We start from the raw sequence: 26328 nt of genomic DNA, 5'->3' as shown, positions 1-26328 counted from the left end.
GTGCATGCTCTTATTCTCACATGAGCCTTTGAAGAGTAATTAGGTAGATGCTGTAGGAGTTGAGCTCCTCCACCTCCTCCCCAAAGTGGTGCCATCCAGAAGAGTATAGTAAATAACCCCTTATCATCTCTCCACTGCTGTCCTTTTGTCTGCCCAGATCCAGAGTGAACCTGCTGGAGCCTGGAGGCTGCGGAGCTCCGGTGTTACAAATGAACAATACCCCTCTTTCAGCTTCCTTTGAACCTTGTCTTCGACTATCAGAATGTAAGCTTCTCAATTCTTTCTGCTTGTATGTGTATCTTCAGTGCTTAGCACAAACCAATGTCTCTCATTTTTAAAGTATAGAATAAGATACATTTTCAGAAATGGCTATGACAAAGTTTGGGATTGCTAGGAACCCCAAAACATCGGGGTAAAAGGAGGAGTTGCCCGGGAAGGATTTCATACTCAAACAGTCTTCTAGACAAGTGGCAAAGTTTATTGTAATGCCAATCGTAGTGGGCAAAGTTCCTAGGATCTTGCAAACTCAGGATGAGATTGATGCTTATATACACAACGGACAGTGAAAGGATCCAGGTGGGATTAAGGAGTGGTAAGTAGTCTGAGGTGGACCATGTGTAACAATGACAAGAATGTCAAGTAAGCAAATTAGGTGATCTAAGTGGGCTGGGATAGGTTGGGTGCCTTGGGTGGAGGTGCCAGTGATTTGGGCTACTAAAATGTATGGAAAAATTCAGGGACTGGATTGCTTTTAAAGACATGGTCTTCTCCTCTTAGGGGTCCAGTTACCATCACCTCATCACCTACTGTGTAGATGTGTTTTGCTTGCCTATATTTGATGGGGTACAGCTCTGGGAACCTCCTTGAATCTTCCCAGTTAATCTGGCTTTTCATACCCAAATCTGTTACCCTTAACCTAGACTGGCTCTCTGGTTGTCCTTCCCTCCAGATTGCCGCTGGCTGATTCCTATCCTTGATTACTTCCCACCCAAGCCCTCCATTGTGTGACATTTCCCCTTTGCCTATAGCTGTTTCCCATCCTTGATAAAGTCACCCTAGTCCCATTTAGATCCTTCTTACACTACTTCTCCCAGACTACTTGGCCATCCCTGGATCTTTCCCATGGTCTTTCTGTAAATAAGCTCCCTCTTGTCTCCATGAAGGCACTCAGATTCAATCCAACTCTGATTCTGTCTAGCTGAGATTCTATCTGGCCCGCTTATCAATACAAGTGTTGGAAATGCTTAGGCTTCTTAAGAGTCAACCCCATATGGCGAATCTATGATAAATTTTTATTTTGGCTGAAAGAAGATTTGGGTCAAATTCATTCGGGCAGGACCCAGGCTGTTGGTATTTTGAGCTCCCAAGCACCCCAAACCTCAACATTTGACCTCAACATATTAACTTATAATTGATTGTATTTAACACATTACCATGACAAATATTTCAGTTTGTTTATTTTTCTTTGGGAAAATTAAATTAGCTCATTAAGTGAACAGAGTAACTTTGAATCAAGTAGAGGTATGTTCTATCTTAAGGTGAGAGTTAAGTTTCCTCTTAAATATAACAACACAATTTTAAAGACCCAAAGAATTTTATGAAGAACACTTGTGTCAGGGGAGTGGATGGGCAGGAGAACAAATTATACATATCTAAGAGGGGCAATGAGCAATCTACGTGTGGAGAATCAAAGGATAAAGGGGTCATTGCTGACTGCAAACAGTATGTCTGCCTCATAAACTTTTAATTAAGGTGATAGAAAAACAAAAGTGCATATAGTAGGGAATTATAGTGAGTGTTAACTTCATGAAGAGTTCCATCTAAGAAAGACAAACAGGATTAGGTTGTATCAGTGTGTATTTCTCTCAAAGCATCCATGCATGGGAAATGGTTTGGAACTGATCTCCTTTTGAGTTTAGGGAAACACAGTTTTTATACTGTTTCAACAGGGGCTGATGTCATTCCATCACCATTTCATCCCTGGACTCTATACCAGACCACTCCCAGGCATACCAGACAACTCCCAGCCTTGGACTATCTAAACAAAAGAATCTGTCTCCACCCAAGTTTGAGTAGAACACAATGGGTTTCCCTACCTTAGATTAAATTACTTGCAAGTTTGGATGGGGGCTGACCAGGACAAAGCGAGTCAATGCAATCTCATTATCAGAAAGTCCTTCTGAAGAAAAACTGAACTCAAAGTCAGGACTTTGGAAGAAGAGGGCTCTGAATCTCTAAGATATTGGTTATTAATAATCATTTTTTCACATTAGTAAACATGCATTGAATTATGGTGACTAAGAAGCTGGATGCTAAGAATAAGTGGGTCTGCATTCATGTGCATTTGACAGAAATTCAGCTCACAGAGTCAAGGCTTCAAATTTCTAGTGTCAGCAAGCATTGTGTGGAAGGTATGTAGAGATCATGGCATTCAGAGCTACTGCTGTTCCAGCTCCTGGCTAGTAGAAAGTCAAGTTTTTCTTATTGGGAATAGTGGCCCCTAGAGCCTTTTTATAATTTATTAATTGTTGTTATTCAGTCTTTTCAATGGTATCCAACCCTTTATGACCCCATTTTAGGTTTTCTTAGCAAAGATAGTAATTTGCCACTTCCTTCTTTAGCTCATTTTGCAGATGAGGTAATGAGGCAAACAGTGTAACTTGCCCAGGATCTCACAGTGTCTGAAGCAGGATTTGAACTTGTGAAGATGAATCTTCCTGATTTCACACACCTCCTAGTTGCTTCTTAAGATTAAGAGCTGGGCCCTTCTGTCCCCAAACTGGTTCTTAAACACTTATCAGCATACCCCTGGATATAGTGATCAAGAAAATTTTCCAATTGATGAAGTAGGCTTATTCTGGAAAAAGATACCTTCTAGAATTTACATTTCTAAGAAAGAAAGAAAACTCAATCTGAAATGAAAGTCTCTAAGGATCACCTAACACTTTTATTGGAGTTAATGCAAAAGGGAATTTTAAATTAAAGTCAAAGCTCAAAGTATTCCAGTGCTCCGAGAGGTTATGACATTGATAGCTTCCAATTCTTTTGGCAGTCAGATTAAAAAAGGGGTGGGGTGGGTGGGTGTATTTTAAAGACTAGTTTTCAAGTTATTTTGGTCCAGCTGGTGAAAAATATTCCAAGGACAATAATCAAACATTATTGATTTTAGAGAATGCCTCCTGGTCATCTAAATCTACTCAGTTCAGTGGGTGAGACTGTGAGCATGCAAATATGTGCATAAAGTTCTTTTTTGTTTAGTCGTGTCTGATTCTTCCTAACCCCATTTGGGGTCAAAGATAACTGGAGTGGTCTGCCATTTTCTTCTTCAGTTCATTTTACATATGAGGAAACTGAGGCAAGCAGGATTATGTGACTTGCCCAAGGTCACACAGCTAGTAAGCATCAGAGTTCAGATTTGAACTCAGAGAGATGAGCCTTCCTGACTCCAGCCCAGCACTCTATGCACTGAGCTCCCTAGTTGCCCACAAAGTTCTATGTACCTGGATACTAAACAAACGTATGAACATTTAAAGAAAGAGAAGACAGTTCAGTCTACATTGCAAAAATATTTTAAATGACAATAATGACATTTTGTTATATCAGTATAGGCTTATCCTTAGGTATGATATTCAGTAACTTTTAATTTAAAACTTTGCTTTCCATAACTATTCTATTATTTTGTAATGAACTTGAAACAGGAATACATTCTTCTCATTCTTATTTTCTTATTCTTATATTAGTGAAAAGATTTTTTAAATTTTTAAAAAGATTAATAGCTGAGCTTAATATAAAAATTAAAGCAATAATAGCTGATATTTATCTAGCATATTAAAGTTTGAAAAGTGCTTTACAGATTTCATTTCATTTGATTCTCACAACCACCCTGGGAGTAGGTGCTATTATTATTTCCATTTTAAAAATGAGGAAATTGAGGCAGATAGAGGTTTAGGTGACTTACCCAGGGTCATTCAGCTAGTTTCTGAGACTGGACTTGAACTCAGGTCTTCTTGATTTGAAATCCAGCCCTTTATCCACCGTCCTGTTTAGCTGCTTTAGTATACATTGATACACGTTTATTACTAAGCACTGGCTAGGGAGTTCTTAGACTGAGTGAGAGCTATAACATAAGTATCTTCCAATAACAAAAATACTAACATGCATTGTGCCAGAAAGAGCAAATGAGAATGAATGAATGAATGAATGGACAAAAAACATCCTTATAGGAACTTAGAGGGAGTGGCTGAAATAGCTAGGACACTTTAAGCACTGAAATCATGTAAATGTCATTAAAGTTTAGATGATTGCAAAAACATCCAATGTGTAGCACAAAATAAAACATTTAATTTCCTTTAAAGCAAATAATTTTTTTCTTCTGGTTCTGCCAGCTAGAAGGAATGGCATGACATCTGAAGTAATGGGGTCTGATGCCTACCCAAATTCCACAGACTCAGTGACAATTTCCCAGGGAAATCAGGTGTAAGTACACCTTCACCTATGAGTAAGATCATGGGAACTGTCCATTCGGACTTACAGGATTTTAGACCCAAAAGGAACCTCTTCTTCTAATCCCCTCTTTTTTAATATTTAAATTTTTCCCTTTTATGATCACAAACTTGAGAAAATGCAAAATATATGAACATTTCTCTAAATAAAAATAAGAAAAATGAGAAATGTATACGAAACTATGAATCTCTACTATGTACAATTTTTGTTTCTGTATTTCAAATTTAACACGATAGGCCCAACATGGTCATATTTGTCTAGGTTTTAGCTAAGAGAAGCGAGTTGTCCAAAGCCACACAACTAGTTACTGACAGAGCTAGAACACCGACATCACATGAGTACACAAACGCTTCCAAAGCAGCTTGGTGGCATAATGGATAGAGCACCGGAGTTGGAATTGGAAAGACCTGAATTCAAGTCCTGCTTCAGACACTTGCCAGATATGGGACCCTGGGCAAGTCATTTAACCTGCCTCAGTCTCCTCATCTGTGAAATGGTAATAACAATAATAAAGGCTTACCTCTGAGTGTTTGTTATCAATGCTAACTGTTATTACTCTATATAGAGTACTAGCCTAGGCATTGGATGAGAAACAGTTTTCTTAAGATGTAGTTTGTATACTTACAGAATTTATGGTAACACCAACATAAAGAATGATAATACCTAATATTATGTGATAAACACATAAGAGGTATGAAACAAATGCTATAAAAGATTTGAAGAGGGAAGTCATTACCAATAGGCTATCAGAGAAAGCTTCCAAAAAGAGGGGGCAGTTGAATTGGTCTTTAAAATATGGTGATGCATGCCTGTAATCCCCACGTGTTCAGGAGTTCTGAGCTGCAGTGAGCTAAGCCAGAAGGGTGTCCTGTGCCCTCATAAAGTCCAGTACAAATATGGTGAGATCTGACAGATGGAGTGAACTTGTTTAGACTGCAGACAGAGCAAGTCCCATGTCAGTCAGTAATGGGATTAGGCTCCATAAGAGCCCACTGGAATCATAACTTAGGCAAAATAGGGAGATCTAGTGTCAAAAAAATAAAAAAAGACAGGAATCCAAAAGGTCAAAAGCAGGTTTGATTTTTCAGTCTAGTATTCTAACCATACCATACTGCCTTTTTTTTTTAATGGGAGAATTTACACACCAACTACACTTTGACAAATGTAATTTATTTATTTTTTTTGCAGTGTACTTTGTTTTCAGGAATTCACGGTTTCAACAGAGATCTTTACACCTTATAGATGATTTTCATGAACTGATGTGGTGGCAAAAAAATAATCACCTGCTGACCAACCTTCCCATGGCAGCCCCTCTGAACTGAAATAATCTGATCTCATCAGAATGAGAGACACAAAGCCACTCAGTCTGGCAGGATATAAATTTCTTAGTAGGAGACTGAGATTGTTTTTGTTCAGTTAATTTCAGTTGCGTCTAACTCTCTGTGACTGATTTGGGGTTTTCTTGGCAAAAATACTAGAGTGGTTTTGTCATTTCCTTCTCCAGCTCATTTTGCAGATGAGGAAAATGAGGCAAACAGGATTAATTAAGTGACTTGCCCAGAGTCACACAGTAAGTGTCTGAGGCCAGATTTGAACTCAGAAAGATGAGTCTGCCTACTCCAGGCCTGGAACTCTGTCTACTGCACCACCTAGCTGCTCCTTGAGATTGGAGATCATTTGTTTATACTTGTATTCCCAATGCCTATCACAGTTTCTTGAATAAGTAAAGCACTTAATTATTAAAAAGCACTATTGTTTGAGTGGTACGATCTATCAAGATTATGCTATACTATTGAAGCCTTTGAGAACATAGACTCATAACCATACAACTATTTAGTGGAGAGATATGAAACTTAGGACTCAAATGATATTGGAGAGGGGGGAGGAAGTATGTATTAGAGATAACATTAGATATGTATTTCCAAATTTGCAATGGAAGTCAATGGGTAAATTTGATTCTATAAACATCAGCTTTATGCCCATTATTATAGGAATGTACTGAACACAGTGAGAGTCAATCTGTATTTTACAGTTTCCCAAATACTGTCCGATTGTCTCATTTGACCATTATAAGAACAAACTGTGTATATGCCACCTCTATCATATAATCATTATAGTCAATAAAAAAGGCCTCTTCTAATTTCCCAGCAGTTCTAGGGAACAGTAGGTAATGACACCAACTGTGCTGTATTCCTCCCTCTCCAGACCGCAGGGAGCTACTGTGAGCATGGGGAAAGTATTAGCATATTGTTTAGTCCCAAAGTCCTGAAGTCTAGTTTGTATTTTAAGAAACAAACATAAAACTACTTAGCTTATTACCCACCCTATGTCAAGATAAGAGACATTTGCATTGGGAGCAATATCCCAACCCCTTCTCCCATACAAGTTAGGCCAGGGTTTCTTTCTATTCTCAAAATTTGTTTGGTTCAAGAGACTAAAGGCTCATACCGTTGAGGTAACCTGGTTACCTGAACATAAAATAGCTACCTGCATCTCCAGGCATGGTCTAGTGATTCACAGCACAGGCATGGAAGTATTGCTCTGCCCTAAATCAGTTCAGAATGTCTTTTAATGTGTATTTTGTTCAATACTCTGCTCCTGCTATAGCTAAGTAAATCTCCTTTTGTTAACTGTTGAATCCTTTACTAGAATCTCATTTTGTTCCAATATGCACTACAATCTACCACTAGCCTGAGTCAGGCCTAGACCAAAACAACAGCTAAGGTTTTAAATATTGTTCCTGATGGTCTTCAGTTTTCTCCCGGGTACCACTCCTCTTTGTGGTGTCCCATTTGTTTTGCTCCATTATATCTAGACATTTCCCCCTGGTGCCCTTTCTCCCTGACTCCAAACTCAGTTTATAACCCATGTGATCAGGTCAGTAAATCTGCTAAACAAATCTTTTGTTTTTGTTGTTTCATTTTTATAAGTCCATTATTTCTAGAGATCATGGCCTGGAAATTCAAATTCTGTTTTTTGATACCATCTACATAGACAAGTGTTCACTCCCAGCATTCAACTAGTAGGACTAAATCCTTCCCTATACTCAAAAATTTTTCCATGTCCTACCCAGGACATTTATTTCACTAGCAATACTTTTATAATCCTCGTGACAGTCTTTCAATGAGATGAAGGGTCTGAATATACTTAGGGGAATTGTTTTACCCTTGTTTCATATACCCACCCAACAAACTTGGAGAAATGCATACACAGCAATGGCAAGTATACTTCCCACTTGCAAACACAATATTGACTTTCATTCCCCTTCAAAACCTTGTAACTTTTTTTTTCTCAGTTTCTTCCTGGCCTATTTCTTTTGTCCTTTTAAATAACTCTTCCTCAAATCCTTTCATTTTCTTTGCAGCAGAGGAGACCAATTTTATTTTATAATCCTGAATATAGGGAGGGAGCTAAACAGAGCATCTACCCAACAGGATACTGGAACACAGTTCCATCTTTTATCACCTAGTGAATCTCAACTTGAATTGCATTTTGTGGTTTTCTTAAAATTCCTCCTGTTAATTGGCATGGCAAATTGCTTATCTGCTGAATCCTTCTGCCACTAGGTTCCTGGGAAAATCTTAAAGCATGAAGAAAGGAGCCCTAAACATCAAGGACATCGTCATACAGAAATCCAATAGGCCAGTGACTGCTAGAACCAACTGGGCATGAAGTAAAAGGTATGTATTGGTAAAACTCACTTGAGTCACCCTTAAGATCTTTTGTCAAAGATCTGTTTTACTCTTATCTGTCTTTAATCTGCTTTCTGCTTTTAACTATCCTTATAGAAAAAGCTGACTGTGCAGTTAGAATAGAACTTTTATCCCTATGCAGTTATTCTGAGTTTATTACTATTTGCTTGAGACTCTATAAAAACCCAGATAGAAGGGAAGATCTAAATTGTCAAAGCTTTGTAAGCCCAATTTGAATTTCTTCTTTTGTTCTAATTAAATTTATTTTCAGTTTTCAACATTCACTTCCAATTTGTGTCTTTTTCTTCCTAATGCAAAGTACTTGGGGGCAGTTCAGAAATATATATTTAATAGACATCAGAGTCAGAAACTTGTTTTAATAATTGGAGAGAGCCAGAGACAGTCCCTAGGAATATACTCCTAGTAGACTCAAGCCAGTATAGCCTCAAAAAAGAGCTGAAGTGGATAGCCATTTTTTTCATTCCTTTTGGAAGGCAGCATGCTTAAAAGGAAAGCCATCCTCGAGGAGGGAGTTACTATAAAGTTCTCTGTATGTGACAGTACAGGAAGTTCCTCATGCAGGCCAGACAGAGCCCTAGGTTCACCTTGTTTGCTAGTGCCACCTAGTAGCAATTACAAACTTAGCATGGCTAATGTTACTATGCAAGAATTATGCAAAAGCAAAAAAACAGCAGGTACCAGGGGCCCTACTCCTATGTCACTTGACCAACCCATGGACTCACCAGTGTTAATTGATAATTGGAAGCTGCCAGAAGAAAACTTGCTTTACGTCTTAGCCCCATTACAGCAGGGTGCACAAATCTTCATGCTGACAAAAAATAGGAAACTACTAAAATACAATTCTCTCTTTTTCTAATATTGCCCCTTACAATAGTAATTGCTGCTGGACATCTGCTACCCAACAATCCCTTTTCCCAACAATTAAAACATCTTTGCAAATTTCTCAGCTTTGTATGTAAACTAGGACCCCAGCTATTTTTCAGATGCATTCTAACTCTAAATACACTCTTATGTTCCAGCCTACTTATTCTCCCTCAAATCCAGTTTTCCATTTCTTGCGTCCTTTCTTTCCCACATATCTGGGGGATGTCCATGCCTCCTCTGCCTCTTAGAAGCTACTTCAAGGCTTAGTTCATGTACTGTCTCCCACAGAGAAGTTTTTCCGATTTTCCTGGTTACTATTCCCTCCTACAAAAAGTTTTGCAGACATACTTGCATGTTACATCTCCCCAGGAGAGTGTAAATTCCTTGAGTGCAAGGACTATTTGGTTAGGACCTGTTGTTATATGCTTAGCTTGTATTCAATTCAACTGATATGAACACTTGAATGGACACTCAAAATTTTTGCATCCTACATTTCCTTTGATCTGTTTCAATTCTGCTTAGCTTACAGAGCACAGCACCTTCCCTGACACGGGCATACCATGCTGAGTGGTCCTGTACCAGTGTCTCCCATGTCACACAATCAATTCCAAAGTTCTTGGGAGGGTACCCAATCCATGGTTGAGCATTCAGAGTTCGTACTGGTCTGATTAGCCACAGTTGGACACGTTGAAACTTGACTTTATCACAGTGATGGTATTCTAGTACTCTTTGAGAATGTCAGGAAACAACCGACAACCAACCAACTTAGAGTTGTTAATGTTCTCTCCCTCCTGAAATTATCTTGCGTATACTGCCTGTACCCATAGCTCCTGGAGGGCAGGAAATGTTCATTGTTTTTGTTTTCTGTGCTTACCTATGTTCACAGCGCCCTTGAACTTAATGCTTATGGCGTAGTAACACATGGGGAATCTTCTGTTGTACTTTGAAAAGCAAGTCTGGGAAACTTCAGTATCTGGCAGAATTAATATAGGCAGGTAATTTTTTTTTTAACAGATGCTTTGATTCATGAGTGGTAAACAAGAATCTCCATCAGATATGAGTGAATAGAAAACAGAGAAAATTACTTTAAAATAAATCTTGAATGTATTCTACAATGCAGTGTAAACATTTTCCCAATTTTTTAAATGAGACTTTTAAATGATGATCCTATATTCATCTGGTATATTCTAAGCATTATAAATACAAATAATATATAGTGTTCATTTCATAACATTCCCTCTCCCCTTCTCTCCAAAGAAAGGTAAATTTGGATGGTCAGAGGCTGTCCAGTTAACTTGGGGTTTACTGGCTAGATGTCTTTTTTCTTTCTCCTTTCTCTTCTTCTCTTTCTTTCTCTTCTTTTCTTTCTTCCTTTTTCTTTCTCTCATCTTTCCTAAAACCTTAACAAACCCAATGCACTCTGAAGCCTACAGACTGGACAACAATAGGTCCCTGCCCAAGCTCCACTTAATGGCTGTTTTCTGGACCCTCCTGGCTTAGTGATTATCAGTAGTAACAGTTTCTCTTTCCCTCCCTGCGTTATTTGATTATTTTTTTCTTTTTCTCATTAAAATGGCCATTCCCTGACTCTTTAAAGAGGGCTATTCACTGAATGGGCATTACCTCCCTCTTAAGTGAGTACCTGAAAATTCAGGCCTTAGCCTAAAAGGCCAAGGTCTCTCATTGCATCCTGGGCCATCTCCAGTCATCCTGCTGAATATCTGGTCACTGGATCCATCTGGCTCAGGAGGAGAAAGTGAGGCTGGTGACCCTGCACAGCCCTCCCCCAGCCACAACAAAGTTAAGTGCAAGTCATGTCATCATTTCTCTGATGTCATGGTCCTCTTCAAAAATGAAGGATGAACATAACAATTCAATTCAACCAGCAACTGAATGCCTACCATGGACAAAATATAGTGCTAAGGAATAGGGCGCACAAAAAAGAAAAAAAGAAAACAATCCTTGCCCTTCAGGTTATTCCTTTTCATTTTAGTTGTCAGTACAACTGTGTCATGTAAGTTTTCTAAGGGTAGAGACTGGACTTTAAACTTTCCCCCCTAAGAACTGGTATAGTGCATACAGTAGTTATCATATTATCTAACTTGAGGTAATTACTCTTTCTAAATCTATCACTGAATATAACTGGATTACATTTCATCTAATTACCCAAGGGTTTAGTACTGATGGAGCAGAAAGTTGCTACTGCCTTCTTATTACAGTAAAAGCTTTTTTATCCAGCTTAATAAGTTCAATCTACTTCAAAATTCCATTTAACAGTTAAGTCACATGGCCTTTGGTGGTCTTCCTGTTAAGGATTCCCTAAGTTTTAAAATCTACAAGTCAATCAAAAGGTAATAATTGACATTTACAAATTATAGGTTTTCCAAGCCTTGAAAAGCTTCTAAAATTAAATTTTTTAACTTTTAGTTTTCAAAATTATTCTCTCATTTCCACTACTTCCTCAACTAAAGATCAAAACAAAACACCCTCATAATACTGCAAATATTCTGGACATTGTTAATGTCCCAAAATGAATGTCTCCTCCTTGATTTATGTCATTTACCCCTTCAGTAGGAGATGGGTGGCACAATTCACCTTTAATCCTCCAGACTTTCAGCAGTGATCCTTTCCCCTTTCGCCTACTACAAACAAGTGGGACAAGAAATAACAACAAAATAATAATAATATCTGAAAAAAATGAATGACTGTGTAACTATCTTCATCACAAAAGGATTATTTTATGAAAAGGTTGAAAATAAGAATTATCCTCTATCCAGCTAGCCACACTTATTTTATCCCCTTGTTCTGACAACAAGAAATGTGGAAGAGAGCACTGTTAACCTCTTTTGAATTAACCCTTCCTTCCTTTTAGGTTCTGTCCTTCAAATAACAAACGTTAAGAGTTGGAAGAGGCCTCTGAGGTTGGATAGTCCAACACATCTTTGAAAAAGAATGCCTTCTACAATATTCAAGTAGTCGTGTTACTTTTCTTGAAGTCTGCCAATGAATTTGTCTAAAGCTATTTTTAATTTCTAATTTTAAGCCTGATCTTTATTTTAAAATTTTAAGGCTATCTTCTGTTTTTATATAACATTCATTTCCAAATATTTTTCTTCTTTCCCCACTAAACTTTCCTGTGAATAACTTCCCCTATTTCCCTAAAGAGACAAAAACATACCAACTCAACTGAGAACAGCATTCAATATTCTGTACGCAGTCTTGAACCTCTGCAAAGGAGGTAAATTTCCCCATCTTTCCTTTGGGGACAAGCTTGATCATATTAGTTTTGTTCTGTTCTTTCTCATGGCATTACTGTCAGTTTTGTGTAATTGCTACCCTGGTTGGTTCTCTTTCCTTCACTCAGCATCATATCAGAAGTCTTTCCACATTTTTCTGCATTCTTCTTATTGGTTTGGGGTTTTTTTGGAGGGGGTGGGGGGGAAGACTGCACCTGAGATCTTTTTAAAATTTGTGTTCAGTTTCCAACAATCACTCTCCTGTGTTTTAAATTCCCCCCCCCCATTCCTCCCCCAGATGGCATGTAATCTTATATAGTTTCTACACATGCATTCTTATTAAACACATTTTCACATTAGTCATGTTGTGCTTGTTAATTGAAAAAAAAATTCTTTAAGAGAATTGGGTAACTGAGAGGTTGAGACTTGCCCAGGATTAAGTGGCCAGTGCATGTCAGAAGAAGGACTTGAACTGAAGGATTTCTGACTCTCTATACAGTAGGCTATAACTCTCATATTAATTTCCTATGGTGCATTCTTATTTTCATGTTTACCCATTACCCAATCAGTGGCATCCACTCTGACTCTAGTTCTTGTTATAACAAAAATGCTACTCTGAAGACTATGAAGGGGACCTTCTTTCTGCCTTTGATCACAGTGGGGTATGTCTTGTGAAGGGATCTCAAGGTCAAAAAATGTGGACATTTTACTCATCTTCCTAATTCCAAAATGCTTTATATAACTGGACAAATTCATAATTCTATTAACATTAAGGATACCAATAGTATTAGTGTGACTTTCTGAAATTTTTGAATTTTAATTTTTTAAATTTAAATCTAATTTTTAATGAACAAAAATCTATTTTCTCTTCCCCACTTTTCCCCCACAATGGGGGAGGGGAGACTTTTAAAACAAACATTTTCCCACCGACCAATTGGAAAGGATAAGTGGTATGTTTCATCATGGGTCCTCTGCAACCACAGTTAGTCACTGCATTGATTAGACTTTTTAAGTCCAAAGATCTGAAAGATCAAAACTATGGTGTTATTATATAAGTTATTTTTCCTGATCCTGATTGCATTAGGTGGCACACTGTATATAGAGTGCTGAATTTGAAGTGAGGAATACCTGAATTCAAATTTGGCCTCAGATGCTGTTTTGTGACTGGGTAAGTCACTAAACCATTTCCTTCCTTTCACTCACTTGATTCTAAATCAGTGCACACAAGTCTTCCCACGTTTCATGAAAATCATCCCTTTCATTGATTTCTTATATGTGCCTGTCTTTCTGCAAATTCTCTCAAAATTATTTCTATTTTTTGTCATCTTTTAATTTGCTGGGTTTGAAACAAAATGTTTTGACTTGAATTTTTCTTATTAGTGATTTAGAACAGTCTCATATGATTAACAGTTTATAATTCTTTGGATATTTGTTCATATTCTTTATCAACTTGTCCACTGTAGAATGGGTCCCAGTCTTATACACATTACCTAGGTATTATAAAATTGTACCATAGAACAAGGACTTCTCTTAATTAATGATTTCTCTGGATATACTTCAAGGTTTATTTCAATTGCAGAATTTTGTGTTACATGTCCTTTAGGTACAAATTTGTCATTTAAAGTATATGTATGTGTGGGAGGGCACATTTGATGATGCTATAGCTAAAGTCAAAACGATATACAATACTCAAGAATGTAAAGTAAAAATTTCTGGTCAATTAATATGTTGCGTGTGGGGTTAAAAAAAAAAAAAGTGCCAGCTCTCTAATTATCCTTCCAACCACCACCACCATGACCATACAGCAACCTAAGTAAAGTCATTCAGAATCTTGTCTTCTCATGTTCTTAGCATGAAAAACATTAATGGTTTTGCACTAATGTGTGAAATAGAGAGGAACCACAAGGTGGCATTGTAATTCCACTGAAGAGGCAATTTAAAAGTCAGCCTGTAAGTTTGTTCCATTACTATTATTTGCTACTTTTTCAACTATAACTCTTCTTTGGATTAGAAAAATGCAATAATACTATTAAATAATACTATTAAAATCAACTATCTGTATTGCTTATATACTCATAGGGCTCTTGGGAGGAAAGAATTTTTTAACCTTCAACTCCTATATAAATGTGAGCGGCTGATATAATTTCAAACCTTAAGAATTTGTAAGGTCATTTAAAAAAATGTCACACCAGTAAAACTTTAAGTTAACATTATTTTATTTGATTTCAGTGTCATACAAAATACTGCAAAGTAAAAACTAAATTTGTATTCATATATATTTAGGGGAAAAGAAAATCAAAGGAAAAAGCCGTTTTCTCCCTTCATGATAAAGGAGTTGTCTTCTCTTGAAGCCTGTTCAGAGCAAATTTATGTTATCTTTTAAAATTGAGAAAATTTTATATTTTCTTTGTCTTAAATCAAGTTCATGTAAAGTTTCCATCAATATCATCCAAATCTCTAAACAAATTTATAACTTCAAATCATAATGTTCCTGTCCCCTTCCTCCTTGCCAAAAGAACAAAACCCCCAAAACCTGCTTGTATATTTTTCTAACTCTGGATGGTCTCCATCTGTGCTGCTGGTCTTAAAATGTGTTACTGAATATGACACTAAAACACTCAACACCTTTTTCACAGTAAGACTTCAGAACTACACACAAATATAGAAATGCACAATCACACTTGACCTCCACTTTTTCAACGTTAATTGAGAATCTAATGCATCACTACTTTTATAAGTTGAAAAAAACAGTTGTGTTTTTAAAAATAAAAACATTTTCATTCTCAATGTGTACACAACTTTTCATTGCAACTTATTTGACTACACAGATGGCAAAATGGTATGCATGTAAATCTCTTGGGTGCAATATGCAAGTCCCTGTTGGAGAGTTTCCAACAGGATGTAAACTGTGGTCCTCAAGCCTGCGCTTTAAAAAACATATTACTTAGCACACTGCCAACAAATGTCAACACAAAAATACACTGCTGTAATGACTTCACTCTGCAAAAGAAATCTACTGGAACAACAGGAATATTTTCCTCACGAAAAGCTCAAACACAGTAAAGTAGTATAATTACAGCTCAAAAGAATTAAATTATTTCTTCAATAATGAATACACCAAATAGAATTCTCAATATAGCAATATCAATACATATTTAAAATTGTACAAATAAAACTTAAAGAAAACATTCAGTGTTCAGTCTCAGAAGTCCATGGAGATATTTCTAAGATGAGTTATTGGAATACTTCAACAAGTCAGCAGTTTCTTGAAACCTAAAAAATGTTTTAAAAAATTATCATAATAAAATAGGCTATTTAAGAAATTAAAATTTTCCAAACCCTAAAACAGTTTTTTAATGCTTATAGGAGAAGGCAATTATTATTAATAAAAAAGGAGCCAAGAGAAATGTTTATGATCTAAGACATAAGCAATACAAATGATTTTTACAATAAAAGGACTCCTTTACTTGACAATTTTACAATATTAAAAAACAATTCATTTTAAAGCAGCTGACCACAAACACTGTTTAGTGCTTTGTTAGTGAAATGATAGATAATGCTCTTACTAACCATCAACTCAAACTGGACTTTTTAATCCCCAGTTAATGTCATTAACAACCCTTTACATTACTACTTAGAAACCCAAACAATGACTCATCCCACAAACATATAACTGAAGGTGGATTTATTATCCTCTAGAGTCCTGAGGAAATTCCACACCTGATTGAGAGACCTTTAGTTTGGAACACATATGCACATTCTAGAGGTACCGTAGTCCAATGATTCCCTACAGAGAAATGAATTCTTGCTGCCCTTTTCTATTACTTACATTTTTTTTATCCTTTCTATTTTCTCCATTGTTGTCTCCTGCAATTTAAAAAGCAACATTAGATGATTCCTATAAGATAACCAACTTCAAAAATAGCCCCTGATCCTTTAAAAGTCTGAAACATTCGTTTATTACATATCAGAATTTTTATGGGAACCTAAGTGATTTTTGAATAGATTTGTTTTTCTTTTCCCAGTACAACTAAAACTAATGCTCACTTCTTCTACTAAACTTAGAAAAAAATGAACTAAGCATTTGCCAGTTTTACTTACCTTTGAAGCTTCTGTCAAACCAAAGTAATTAATGGTACTGGCCTGGGGAGAGCAATCTGTGGATAATAGTAAGTTGTATCCAGATGACAGCTGATGAAGACTCTCTGGCATCTCCTCTTTTCTTTTTCTATCTGTGGAAAAATTCATTTTTAAATTACTTTTGCCTTTCTGCTTTCACAGTGGGGTCAACTATCGAACACTCTGATTTACAGTATGTGACAGAAAAGAAGGCATTGCAGACATATGAAAAGGCTACTGGTACAGGTCTAAGATATGTCCTTAGTCCTTTACTGTAACATACATAGGGTGCTGTATGACTACCACACACTCTCACTGTCTCCCACTCCCTCTCTCTTCTCCCTCACCCCAAAATGGAGCCTACAACAGGAATGCTACATTTATCTTGATTACTGTCAACTCAAACACTTAACACAAGTCAAATTAAAAGTACGTATTCAAATTCAATATTCTACTACTTTCAAAATATGTTGCAAGTGCTAACAATAATTACATCAAAAGGATGCTATTGTCAATTATCTGATAGAAAATCCTTTCATTCAAGATTTAAAGTGCCTCCCAAGAGTCTCTCTAATAAACCGAGCTAGGTCTTGGTGCCAAGTTATGAAAACTGAGGTGAAAAAAATTAAGCAATTTTTGAAGTCATATGAGTTATTTGGTAAATTAAAAAAAAATTATGTCTCAAATTCCTGATTCATAGGATCCTAAAAACAACTGGAGACAGAAATTGTCACCCACATCATTTTTCAATGAGCAGAAATGCCAATAACCTCAACAACTAAATCACATTCAGGATACACATTTACCTACCTCTCTACATATCTTAGCAAATATATACTCCAATGGATTAGTGATCTTATCAACATAAGCACTCCTTTCAGTGATGTAGATAACAACCCATTCTTGCCCACTCATCCTGTGAAACTTCCATCCATGTCCTCAAACAGGGTCACCACAAGGGTTGACCAAATGTGCTAGGGGCTTTTCTTTAGTTTCCTTTATATCACATGAATACCAATGGAGCACATGAAGCATACTCTTGCCATTCTCTTCTATCTTTTTTCAGGCAAACATTTCTCTGATAGCCTTTATACTCATCTCTTGGATTTGTAATGTGTTACAGCCTCCTCAAACCCAATATGAGAATCTTTATTTATTGTGTGGGTCTTTTAGTTCTTTGCAGTCTATAGTACTCCAAAGGCAATCCAACTCACTCTCTTCCTGTTTAATTCTGGGCTCCAATTTACTATTCTTTTTGGAGTCTTTCCAAGATATATTTTCTGAGGGATGAGCTCTTTAAATTGCCCACCCCACTCCATATCACAGAGCAGTAGTTTCAAAAGTAGAGAGCCTTGTCATGATCCCAAGGGGTTTGTAATCAACCAATTAGAGAGTGGAGAAAATAAGAGACACATCCCACATTTCCTCCCTCCAAAAGCCAATTGCCTCCAATATAGCCACACTCACTTTTGCTTTCTCTCAGGTTTTTACATTTGTGTAATCCTTTCAGGTTGGTTATCACCTAACTGCACTACCAGCACCCATAAAAGTCATTGTGCAGGCAAAATTCTCCTCCCACTGTCCCACACCTTGCCCACATCATCTTGTAGCTGCAGCAGCAGCAGCAGGGATTCCTTGGAAAGGTGGGCTCTGTATTCGGGGTAGGGGTCACATAGAATGACCAGACATGGATGAGAATTAAGATTTCATATATAGATTAGTTTCCCCTCCAAACTTCCCTATTTCTGTCTTAAGAACCACTACTGAAACTGTTATATGTCATCTTTTCACTCTGATGCTACATGTAGATTCATTTTTGGCAAAAATACTATAGTGGTTTGCCATTCCTTCCGTTCATTTTACAGATGAGGAAACTGAGACAAACAGGGTGAAGTGCCTTTCCCAGGGTCATACAGCTAGTGAGTGTCTAAGGCCAGATCTGAACTCTGGAAGATGAGCACTCTATACATTTTGCCACCTGGCTGCCTATTCGTTCTCATGCTATATAGCCAATCATTACTCACACAGCCACCACCTGTATGTAGTTCAGACTTTTATCACCCCTTGCTTCAACTACTGCAATAGCCTTCTAACTGGTCTCCTTGCCTCAATTTCTCCTCACTCTAATCCATCATCCACAAAGCTACCAAAATCATCTTCCTAAAGTGCAAATCTGACTATGTATTTCTCTTATTCAATAAATTTAGGACCACAGATCTGGAGCTAGAAGGTACCGTAGAGGTCATCGAGTTCCCTCATTTTACAGAAACTCAAGCCCAGTGAGACTAAGTAACTTACCTTAAGTCATATAGATATTGTATGTCAAGCAGAATCTCAAGCCAGGTCCTATAGCTCCAGATAATGTTTTTTCCACTGCACCAAATCCATCTCACTCCTTTCAATGTCTATTTTTTGTGTAAGTTTTATAGATCAAATAATTACTAGTATAATAGGTTATGTTTACAACTTAAAATTAAATTAATATACTGGGGGTGGATGCTAAAACTTTCTTTTACTAACAGGGTTGCACAACCCCGAAACTTTCAGACCAATAGGTTTATAATTAGAATAATCAGTTTCGAGCATTTATGGATTTTGTCCAGGAGGCTCTATAATATTCTGGGGCTTGATGCAATCAGCACAATGTCAGAACACCTGGAGGACCTCACCAACTACGTAATTACACAGACTTAGGACTATGTAATGGATCTTCTCTACATGGAAGATAAAAACTATGGTGATCATTCACCTTCCTATTTTATTGCCAGGAAAGTCTTTGAAGTGCTTTCTGCACTACCAAATCAAGGCTTCTTGAGAGGAGTGGAAATGGCACTAAGAAAACAAAGATGGGAAAGGCAACTTAAGTAGACCAAGTAGAGACAGTGTTGGAGGCAACTCGTTAATTCTTTGGTACATTTTATGCATGTTTATATCTATTCCTGTGATCTCCCCTGATAATAAGTATGCTACTTATGGCAGGGACTTTTTTTTGACATTGTATCTCTAGCTTCTAGCACAGTGCCTGGCACAGAATAAGAGCTTAATGAATGCTCAGTGGATTAACTGAGGGTGTTGAGGAAACAGTTCTTATGAAATAAGACAAGAGGAAGATAGTAAAGATGTGGGGAAAATCTCAGATAATATTATTACCAAAATAAAGCTATCAGAAGAACACTAACATCTAACAACCCATACAATTTCCTTCCTATCTACAAGCAATTTTAATAAAAATAATTTATCTATGCAAGGGTATTTCTGGGGATTAGAGTAAAACACACAGGGAGTCTTTTGTAAGTGATACTCCACAACAGAACACATTTTTACTTACAGAAAATTAAATGAATCCTAAACCACCAGCTCTCACTGTGCTCAGTGTTGATATTAAGTGTGTGTAAAGACATCAATAGGGGGGTATGGAAGGGAATGGAATAGGCATTTATATACAACCTACTACATGTTAGGCACCGTGCTACAGTCTATTTACAAATATTGTCTTTATTGATCCTCAACAACCCTATAAGGAAGGTGCTATTATTATCTTCATTTTATAGTTGAGGAAACTGAGACACAGGGGTTAAGTGACCTGCCCAGAGTCACACAGCTAGTTAAGTGTCTGAGATTGGATTTGAACTCAGGTCTTCCTGATTCCAGGCCCAGTGCTTTATTCAACTGCATCAACATTTGCCTCTAATAATAAACTACCCCCATTCCCCCATAACAAAAACCTACCAAAGGAAACTAAGCCATTAACAAACAACAACAACAACAAAAAAAAAGGTGTCAAAGCATCAAGCTGGCAGCCATATCATCATGTGAGGAAGAAATTTGAGATAATTAATAAAAAATGAATTATAAAATAATAATAAACTTTCTAATTTCAGATTCAGTGTTTACACTTATACATCACAATAAAGAAAACTGGGTTTTTGTGTTGTTTTACTAAAATTTTACCCATGAAGAGAACTTTCTCTGTATATCTTACTGGAAACTGATTAGTAATCAGTTAATGAACAATGTTCTCCCCTTCTAAACAATTCACTTTGGAGATACCAAAAACTGTATGAGACACTTGTGAATTCTATACCTGCCTTACTATTACTAAACGTTACACTTGTGTTTCTAATCAAATACATTCTTGTTGATTTATTATTAAAGATATTCTCCACCACTAGGCATGCTTCTTATTCAGAATTCTAAAACAAATGTCCATAAAGTTAATGTATAAGCATGAAGAAATAGCAAAAACTAAGAACTTGTAGAAAGCATGAAATTATTTTGTTAGTAATACAACATTCTCAGTCTCTCATATTCAGCAGGTGTAAGCCCTCTTAAATCATCTTAATGCTTCCCTTACCTAAAAGAAAGTATTCCATGTAGAAGACAAGCAAGCAGAACTATAAAAGTTTATCAGAGTACCTCTAAAACCTTCCCTTTTAGCAGTACACTAAAAGGCTCATGGAAGGGGATCTCATTATTACCCAAAACAACTATTACTCAAGAGTAATTCCAATGTTAGAGGTCAACACCAGGGATTATTAGCATACCAATCACAAGCACTTCCCTTCTTAGCTTCCTTCATAGAAGACCTCTCTTCTTGCTGCCCTTCACAGATTTCCATTTTCACTTCCAACATTTCCATATTCCACCATGCTCAACATACATATGTATTCAAAGATTCTATACCACTGCTAGATAATCTCTACTTGTCTCCACTGTCTCATATGCCAGTCACATCGCAATTCTCCTTACCTGGCTTTCAACCTTATCACTCACCTGAAACTGCTCTAAGATTACCAATGACTTATCATTAATTGCCAAATTAAGGGCCTTTTCTCAGTGCCTATCCTTATTTCTCATCAGCACTCAAAACACTACTGACCACCCTCTTCTCCTAAACATTCTCTCACCTATGGATTTTCATTACAAAAATCTCTCCTGGTGATCCTCCTACATATTTGGCTTTTTCTAAACCTTCTGTCCCACTCTTTTAAGTATGAGTATATCTCAGGGCTCTGTCTTGGGTGCTGCTGTCTTTCTACAATTATTTTTTATTTAATTTATATATAATTTGTATATTTTTATATAATAAAAAAACAATAATAATAATTATTATTATATTTTGGTCATCTCTTTAACTACTGCCTCTTTGTAGACAACTCCCAGAACTTGATATCAAACTCCAGTCTCTTCTAAATTCTAGTCACACACCACTTAGTGACGACTGGACATTTTTCAGCTGGATGTCTCATAGGCATATCAATTACCACCAACCTTTTCTCCAAACAGTTCTATCTTTCTAACTTTCCAATTTCTGTTGAGGGAATCAACATTCTTCCTAAGCTTGTAACCAAGGTCATCCTTGACTCTTTCTACTCTATCACATCTAATAAGTGGCAAGTCTATTCAATTCTACCTGCGCTATATTATCTTATAATTATTTTATTCTCTCCATATCAAAACCAAATTACTACTCTTTTTCCTCCTACCACTACTATAATTACTATTACTACTAATACTGATCTAACATTTATACAGAACTTACTACCTGCCAGTCACGGTGCTAAGCATTTGACAATTTTCTCATTTGATCCTCAAAACCCTGGGAAGTGAATGCTATTAATATCCCCATTTTACAGATGAGGAAACACAGCTTAAATGACTTGCCCAGGATCACACAGCTAGTGTCTGAGGCTGGATTTCAACTTAGGTCTTCCTGACTAGGCCTAACACTCTATCCAGCATATCAACTAGCTGTCCTATTAGCTCAGGCCTTTACCACTTCTGCCTAGATTATTACAATAGCCTCTAACAGGTCTCCTAGGCACCAGTTTTTCCCTTTTCCAATTCATTCTTCACAGAGCAGCCAAAATGGATATTCCTAAAGCACAGGTCTGACTGTATCACTTGGCTACTAGCTCCAGTGACAAATACAAACTCATCTTGTTTGCCTTTTAAAACTGTCACAATCTGGCTCAAGACTAATTTTTCTGCTTAATGAATATAATATACTTTCCTCCCATGTTATGGCCAGATTGGTCTGCTTGCTGTTTCCCACACAAAATGCTCCGTCTCCCACTTCTGTGTCTTTGTACAGACAGGCTACATTTTCCTCCCCCATGCTGGAAATACATTCCCTTGTCACTTGTCAAGGTGAGTTGAAATGCCCTTCCTACAAGCCTATCCTAAGCCCCTAAATGGCAGGTTTCCTCCTAATAAAAACAACCCCATTTATCATTTTCTGTGTACATAACCACTCCCTCCTACCCATCCTCCCCCAGAACTAAGCTTCTTGATGGCATGGACTGTTTCATTATTTGGCACAAAGCAAGAACTTAATAAATACCTGTTGACTACACACTGACAGTACAGCAACTTTCTAAGCATTTGACCACCTAAGTCACTCCTGAAAAAAACAAACATTATCTTTTTTTGAGTGACTTTGGTCTCCCCTTTGAACACCACCTCCTCACCTGTATCTGATGGACCTTGATAATGAATTCTGCCATGAGCCTCATCCTCCTGTCCCTTCTGCCATTTTAGTAACCTGCCTTGATTCAATGAAAGATGCAGTTTTCTTCTAAAGGGAGGCTGAAATAATTACTGAAGCCAGAGACCAGAACTGAAATGAAGACGTCTTGACACTGGCTTCCAGTAAACACTACAAAAGTTCCCATCAGGAAACTGCTTATTTAGCAAGCTTCATTAATTTAGATTTGAAAAATACAAACAATAAACATATTTATTGCTGAGTACTAACTTCATTTACATTCTGAAAAAGCCCAAGTCAAATACCATATCCTCCAGGAAGCCTAACCCAACCACCTGCCTCTCAGTGCCCAAGTCAGTAAAAAGTTTTCTTAATTGAACCTTAGAAAGAACTCTGTCTCTATCTTTCTTAAACACTTATCAAGTACGACAGATTTTATGTATGTTATTTCCTCCCAGTAGAGCTTTCCAAGCCAGGCAAGATTCCCTTATTTAAACTTGAAGTCTCAATTACCACCTAGTTTTTGATGAATTGACTAATTTGCCTTATAAACATAAATATGTGTGTGATATCTATGTATATCTGCAGGGGTTATATTACAGAGCTACATTCACATATACTGTAACTTATTGCTCCACAGAGCAAATGTTAGGATTCTTAGTTATGATTTATTATTTTTTTCCTACAGAAAGTTAACTTTGACACTACATTGAAAGTAAATGGAAGAATGATTCAACATTCAAACACTGCAATTTTTCAAAAACATTTATTATATAATAAAATGGAGTTGAAAATAAAGGGGACTTCTATGAAAAGAGTAATTCTTCATGCACTCCATTATCAAATTTAAGAAGCCTTCTCAAAGATACCAAGATATCCTTTTTGAGGGGCTTCATGAATGTCTTACACTTTAGATTGTGGCATACACAAACATGTCTTTAATTTAAAACCAAAAGGCAAAATGAAATTGTTTCCTCAATCTAGTGTGTCAATGATTTTCTATTCTAAGAAAACTTTTTAGGATCATTAATTTTAGAATTAGAGAGAACTTCAAAAGAACATCTAATCCAATCTAAAAGGCGAGAACTGAAGTTCAAACCAAGGAAGTGACTTAACCCAAAATCATCCAGCTTTTCAGCTGGCAAGTTCTGGGCTAAAAATGCATCTCAGATTCTTTAGTGTCCTTTTTTTAAAAGTGTGAGGTTCAATTATCTTTCTGTACGCAATCAAAATCGGTTTCCCCAAAGCATCATTGCTCATGTGATGTAATCTATACTGAATGTTCCTGACAAAGCATACTTCTGTCACATTTTTTAAAGAGGCAGATATAGCAGAATGAATGGGGGGGGTCAGTACCAAAAAAAAAAACAAAACAAAACAGGATATAATCAAGAACTCAAAAGGTTTGATAAACCACTTTCCCCAAATGCTTCCTGTTGTTCAATGTTCATGAAAGGTATATGATAAAAAATAAAATGGTTCTTGTTTCCCTCAGATAGGGCCCCTCATATTTTTCAGAAAAACTAACTTTTCAATTCTTACTTTTAATAGTTAGCAGTGTATTTAGTGTTATTGTAAGTTTCTTGAAAACAGCAATAACTTTCTTTGAATTTATCAATTTCATTTTGGTTAAACATTTGTAGCTTCAAATAACTGTCAAATAAACTTTTTTATAATTTAACACTAATATTAGTTAATACTAAATCTTTAGTAGGCATCTTATTCAACTCACCCATCTTCCTTCACCTTCTATTCTTTTACAGCTGCATCTATAAGAAACATTTCCAAATTGTACTGTGTTTTGGTTTAAAACATTCTTCACTTTTTTGGTAAGATTTAAATATGCTAAACTAGAGTCTTATGGAGTGTAAAGAAGGTTGGAAATCTGATTATTCAAATGGTGAGCAAATTCTCCTTAAAAAAATCTCCTTTAATAATATTGTAGAAATAGTTTGAAACAAAACTATAAATAAGAATGGAAACATTTCCAACACTGATATTTCTGATCTTATTCTCTATAAAAATACTGGTTTTTATCGTAGGCTCCTAATCACACTCCTTTCCTGACCTACAGCATTTTTCTGACCACATGAAACGCTTAACTTGACACCTTCTCAGAGATGACTATACAACCCAACCATTTACTCTGAGTAAGGGCTCTAGTCCTCGGGGAACTATTGCTCCCTACATGTTAACTGAAGGCTGAGAACCTGAAAAAGATGATAGTCAAATCATGATTACTCGTGTATAAAAAATGCTTATTATCTGAATGACCTGGAATGATTTTCTCACCCAATTTAATATACCACCAGGTCAGTTTTATTCATTACTTTTGTTCTCCTCCACTTGACATGTTTTTTAACAGCTTTCCAAAAGCCTGAGCAGTTCCCCTCTCCATTCTCCTTTCCAGCATACCTCTCCATCCCATCTCTCCACTTGATCTAGAAAACACTTTTAAATATTTAAAGTTCATATTTTCTACTTTATATTTTGTACTTTAACTGAGTGACTCAATTTTATTCATTTGCAAAGTCTTATTTTTAACCCAGGAAAAAAAATTATCAAATGTTCTTTCTCTTTTTTCTACCAGTTAAGAGATCGTTGCTCTTGTAGTTGATTAAAAATGCTACCAGATTGGGACCACAGTAAAAACCACCAGATAAAGGAAATTTTAAAAACTGTTTCAAATTAAGAGATTTACTGAGATTATTAGAATTTTATTATTCTCCTACTGAATAAAATAAATAGCTAAACTTAGACCTTTCTATTAGTAGGAAACCTCTAGAAAATTTCTGTTATGCCTACAACTGAACAAAAGGCAACCTTGAGTTCTCAAAGGCTATGTAAACGAGGACAAGCTGACTGTCTTCTACTATTAGAGGAACAATCTAATAAGTGCCTCATTGACAGCAGGTAGGTTCATAATGGCTTTGGTAACATATACAGCAGAAGAAAACATTAAAATGGCACTCAGTCTTATGTAGTGCCTGCCCATTTCTGTACTGACAGATGAAAAGGGAAGGACAGAGGATGCCATGAATTCTACAGCGTTCATTAATTTAACTACTGGCATTCTGAATGTGGAATCTCTGTGACACACCACCAGAACACATAAATAAGTTACATCTACATGGAAGAATGGCTCACTGTTCTCTGAGAGACAAATGGACATCACAATAAACAGAGTTGTAGTGTACACACCTACATCTTTTGGAGATGAATTAATAGAGAATTTCTGTGAAGAATTCTGCAAGATTCTTCAAATCAAATCAGTACATAACGGTTAGAAAATATGATCTGGGACAAAGAAATGGAAGTTGCCAAAGGTCTGTAGATATTCAGAAATATCACACTTGTATTATCATAAAGAAGAGCTATAAGAGCTGTTGGACATGGTGAACACTGA

General features: G+C 36.6%; 1 protein-coding gene and 1 long non-coding RNA gene across 18 annotated transcripts in view; one reads left to right on the top strand and one right to left on the bottom strand.

The window, feature by feature from the left end:
• LOC140513188 (uncharacterized) overlaps nt 1–24300 on the top strand; it is a 44205-nt gene extending 19905 nt beyond the window's left edge. Inside the window, exons 2-4 of one of the 4 annotated variants that reach the window (XR_011970106.1) lie at nt 158–264; nt 8070–8183; nt 23611–24300. This is a non-coding gene — a long non-coding RNA (uncharacterized lncRNA). The other 3 variants (XR_011970109.1, XR_011970107.1, XR_011970108.1) reach the window with 3 other exon arrangements.
• Nucleotides 14515–26328, bottom strand: part of CEP44 (centrosomal protein 44) — a 58941-nt gene continuing 47127 nt past the window's right edge. For 8 of the 14 annotated variants that reach the window (XR_011970099.1, XR_011970104.1, XR_011970098.1 and 5 more), the window contains 2 exons: nt 16146–16548; nt 14515–15589 (listed from right to left, as the gene is read on the bottom strand). Coding sequence is in view for 6 of the 14 variants with exons in the window: in XM_072622592.1 (XP_072478693.1) it covers nt 15541–15589; nt 16146–16183; nt 16418–16548 (218 nt within the window). In the remaining 8 variants the exon portion in view is untranslated. Of the gene's footprint in view, nt 15590–16145; nt 16549–24654; nt 24692–26328 lie in introns of those variants that run through there. The other 6 variants (XM_072622592.1, XM_072622591.1, XM_072622594.1 and 3 more) reach the window with 2 other exon arrangements.

Source organism: Notamacropus eugenii, chromosome 7, assembly GCF_028372415.1.
Source record: "Notamacropus eugenii isolate mMacEug1 chromosome 7, mMacEug1.pri_v2, whole genome shotgun sequence".
Classification (NCBI taxonomy): Eukaryota; Metazoa; Chordata; class Mammalia; order Diprotodontia; family Macropodidae; genus Notamacropus; species Notamacropus eugenii.
Note: the sequence above shows the minus strand (reverse complement) of the source record. Positions and strands in the feature narration are given on the sequence as shown.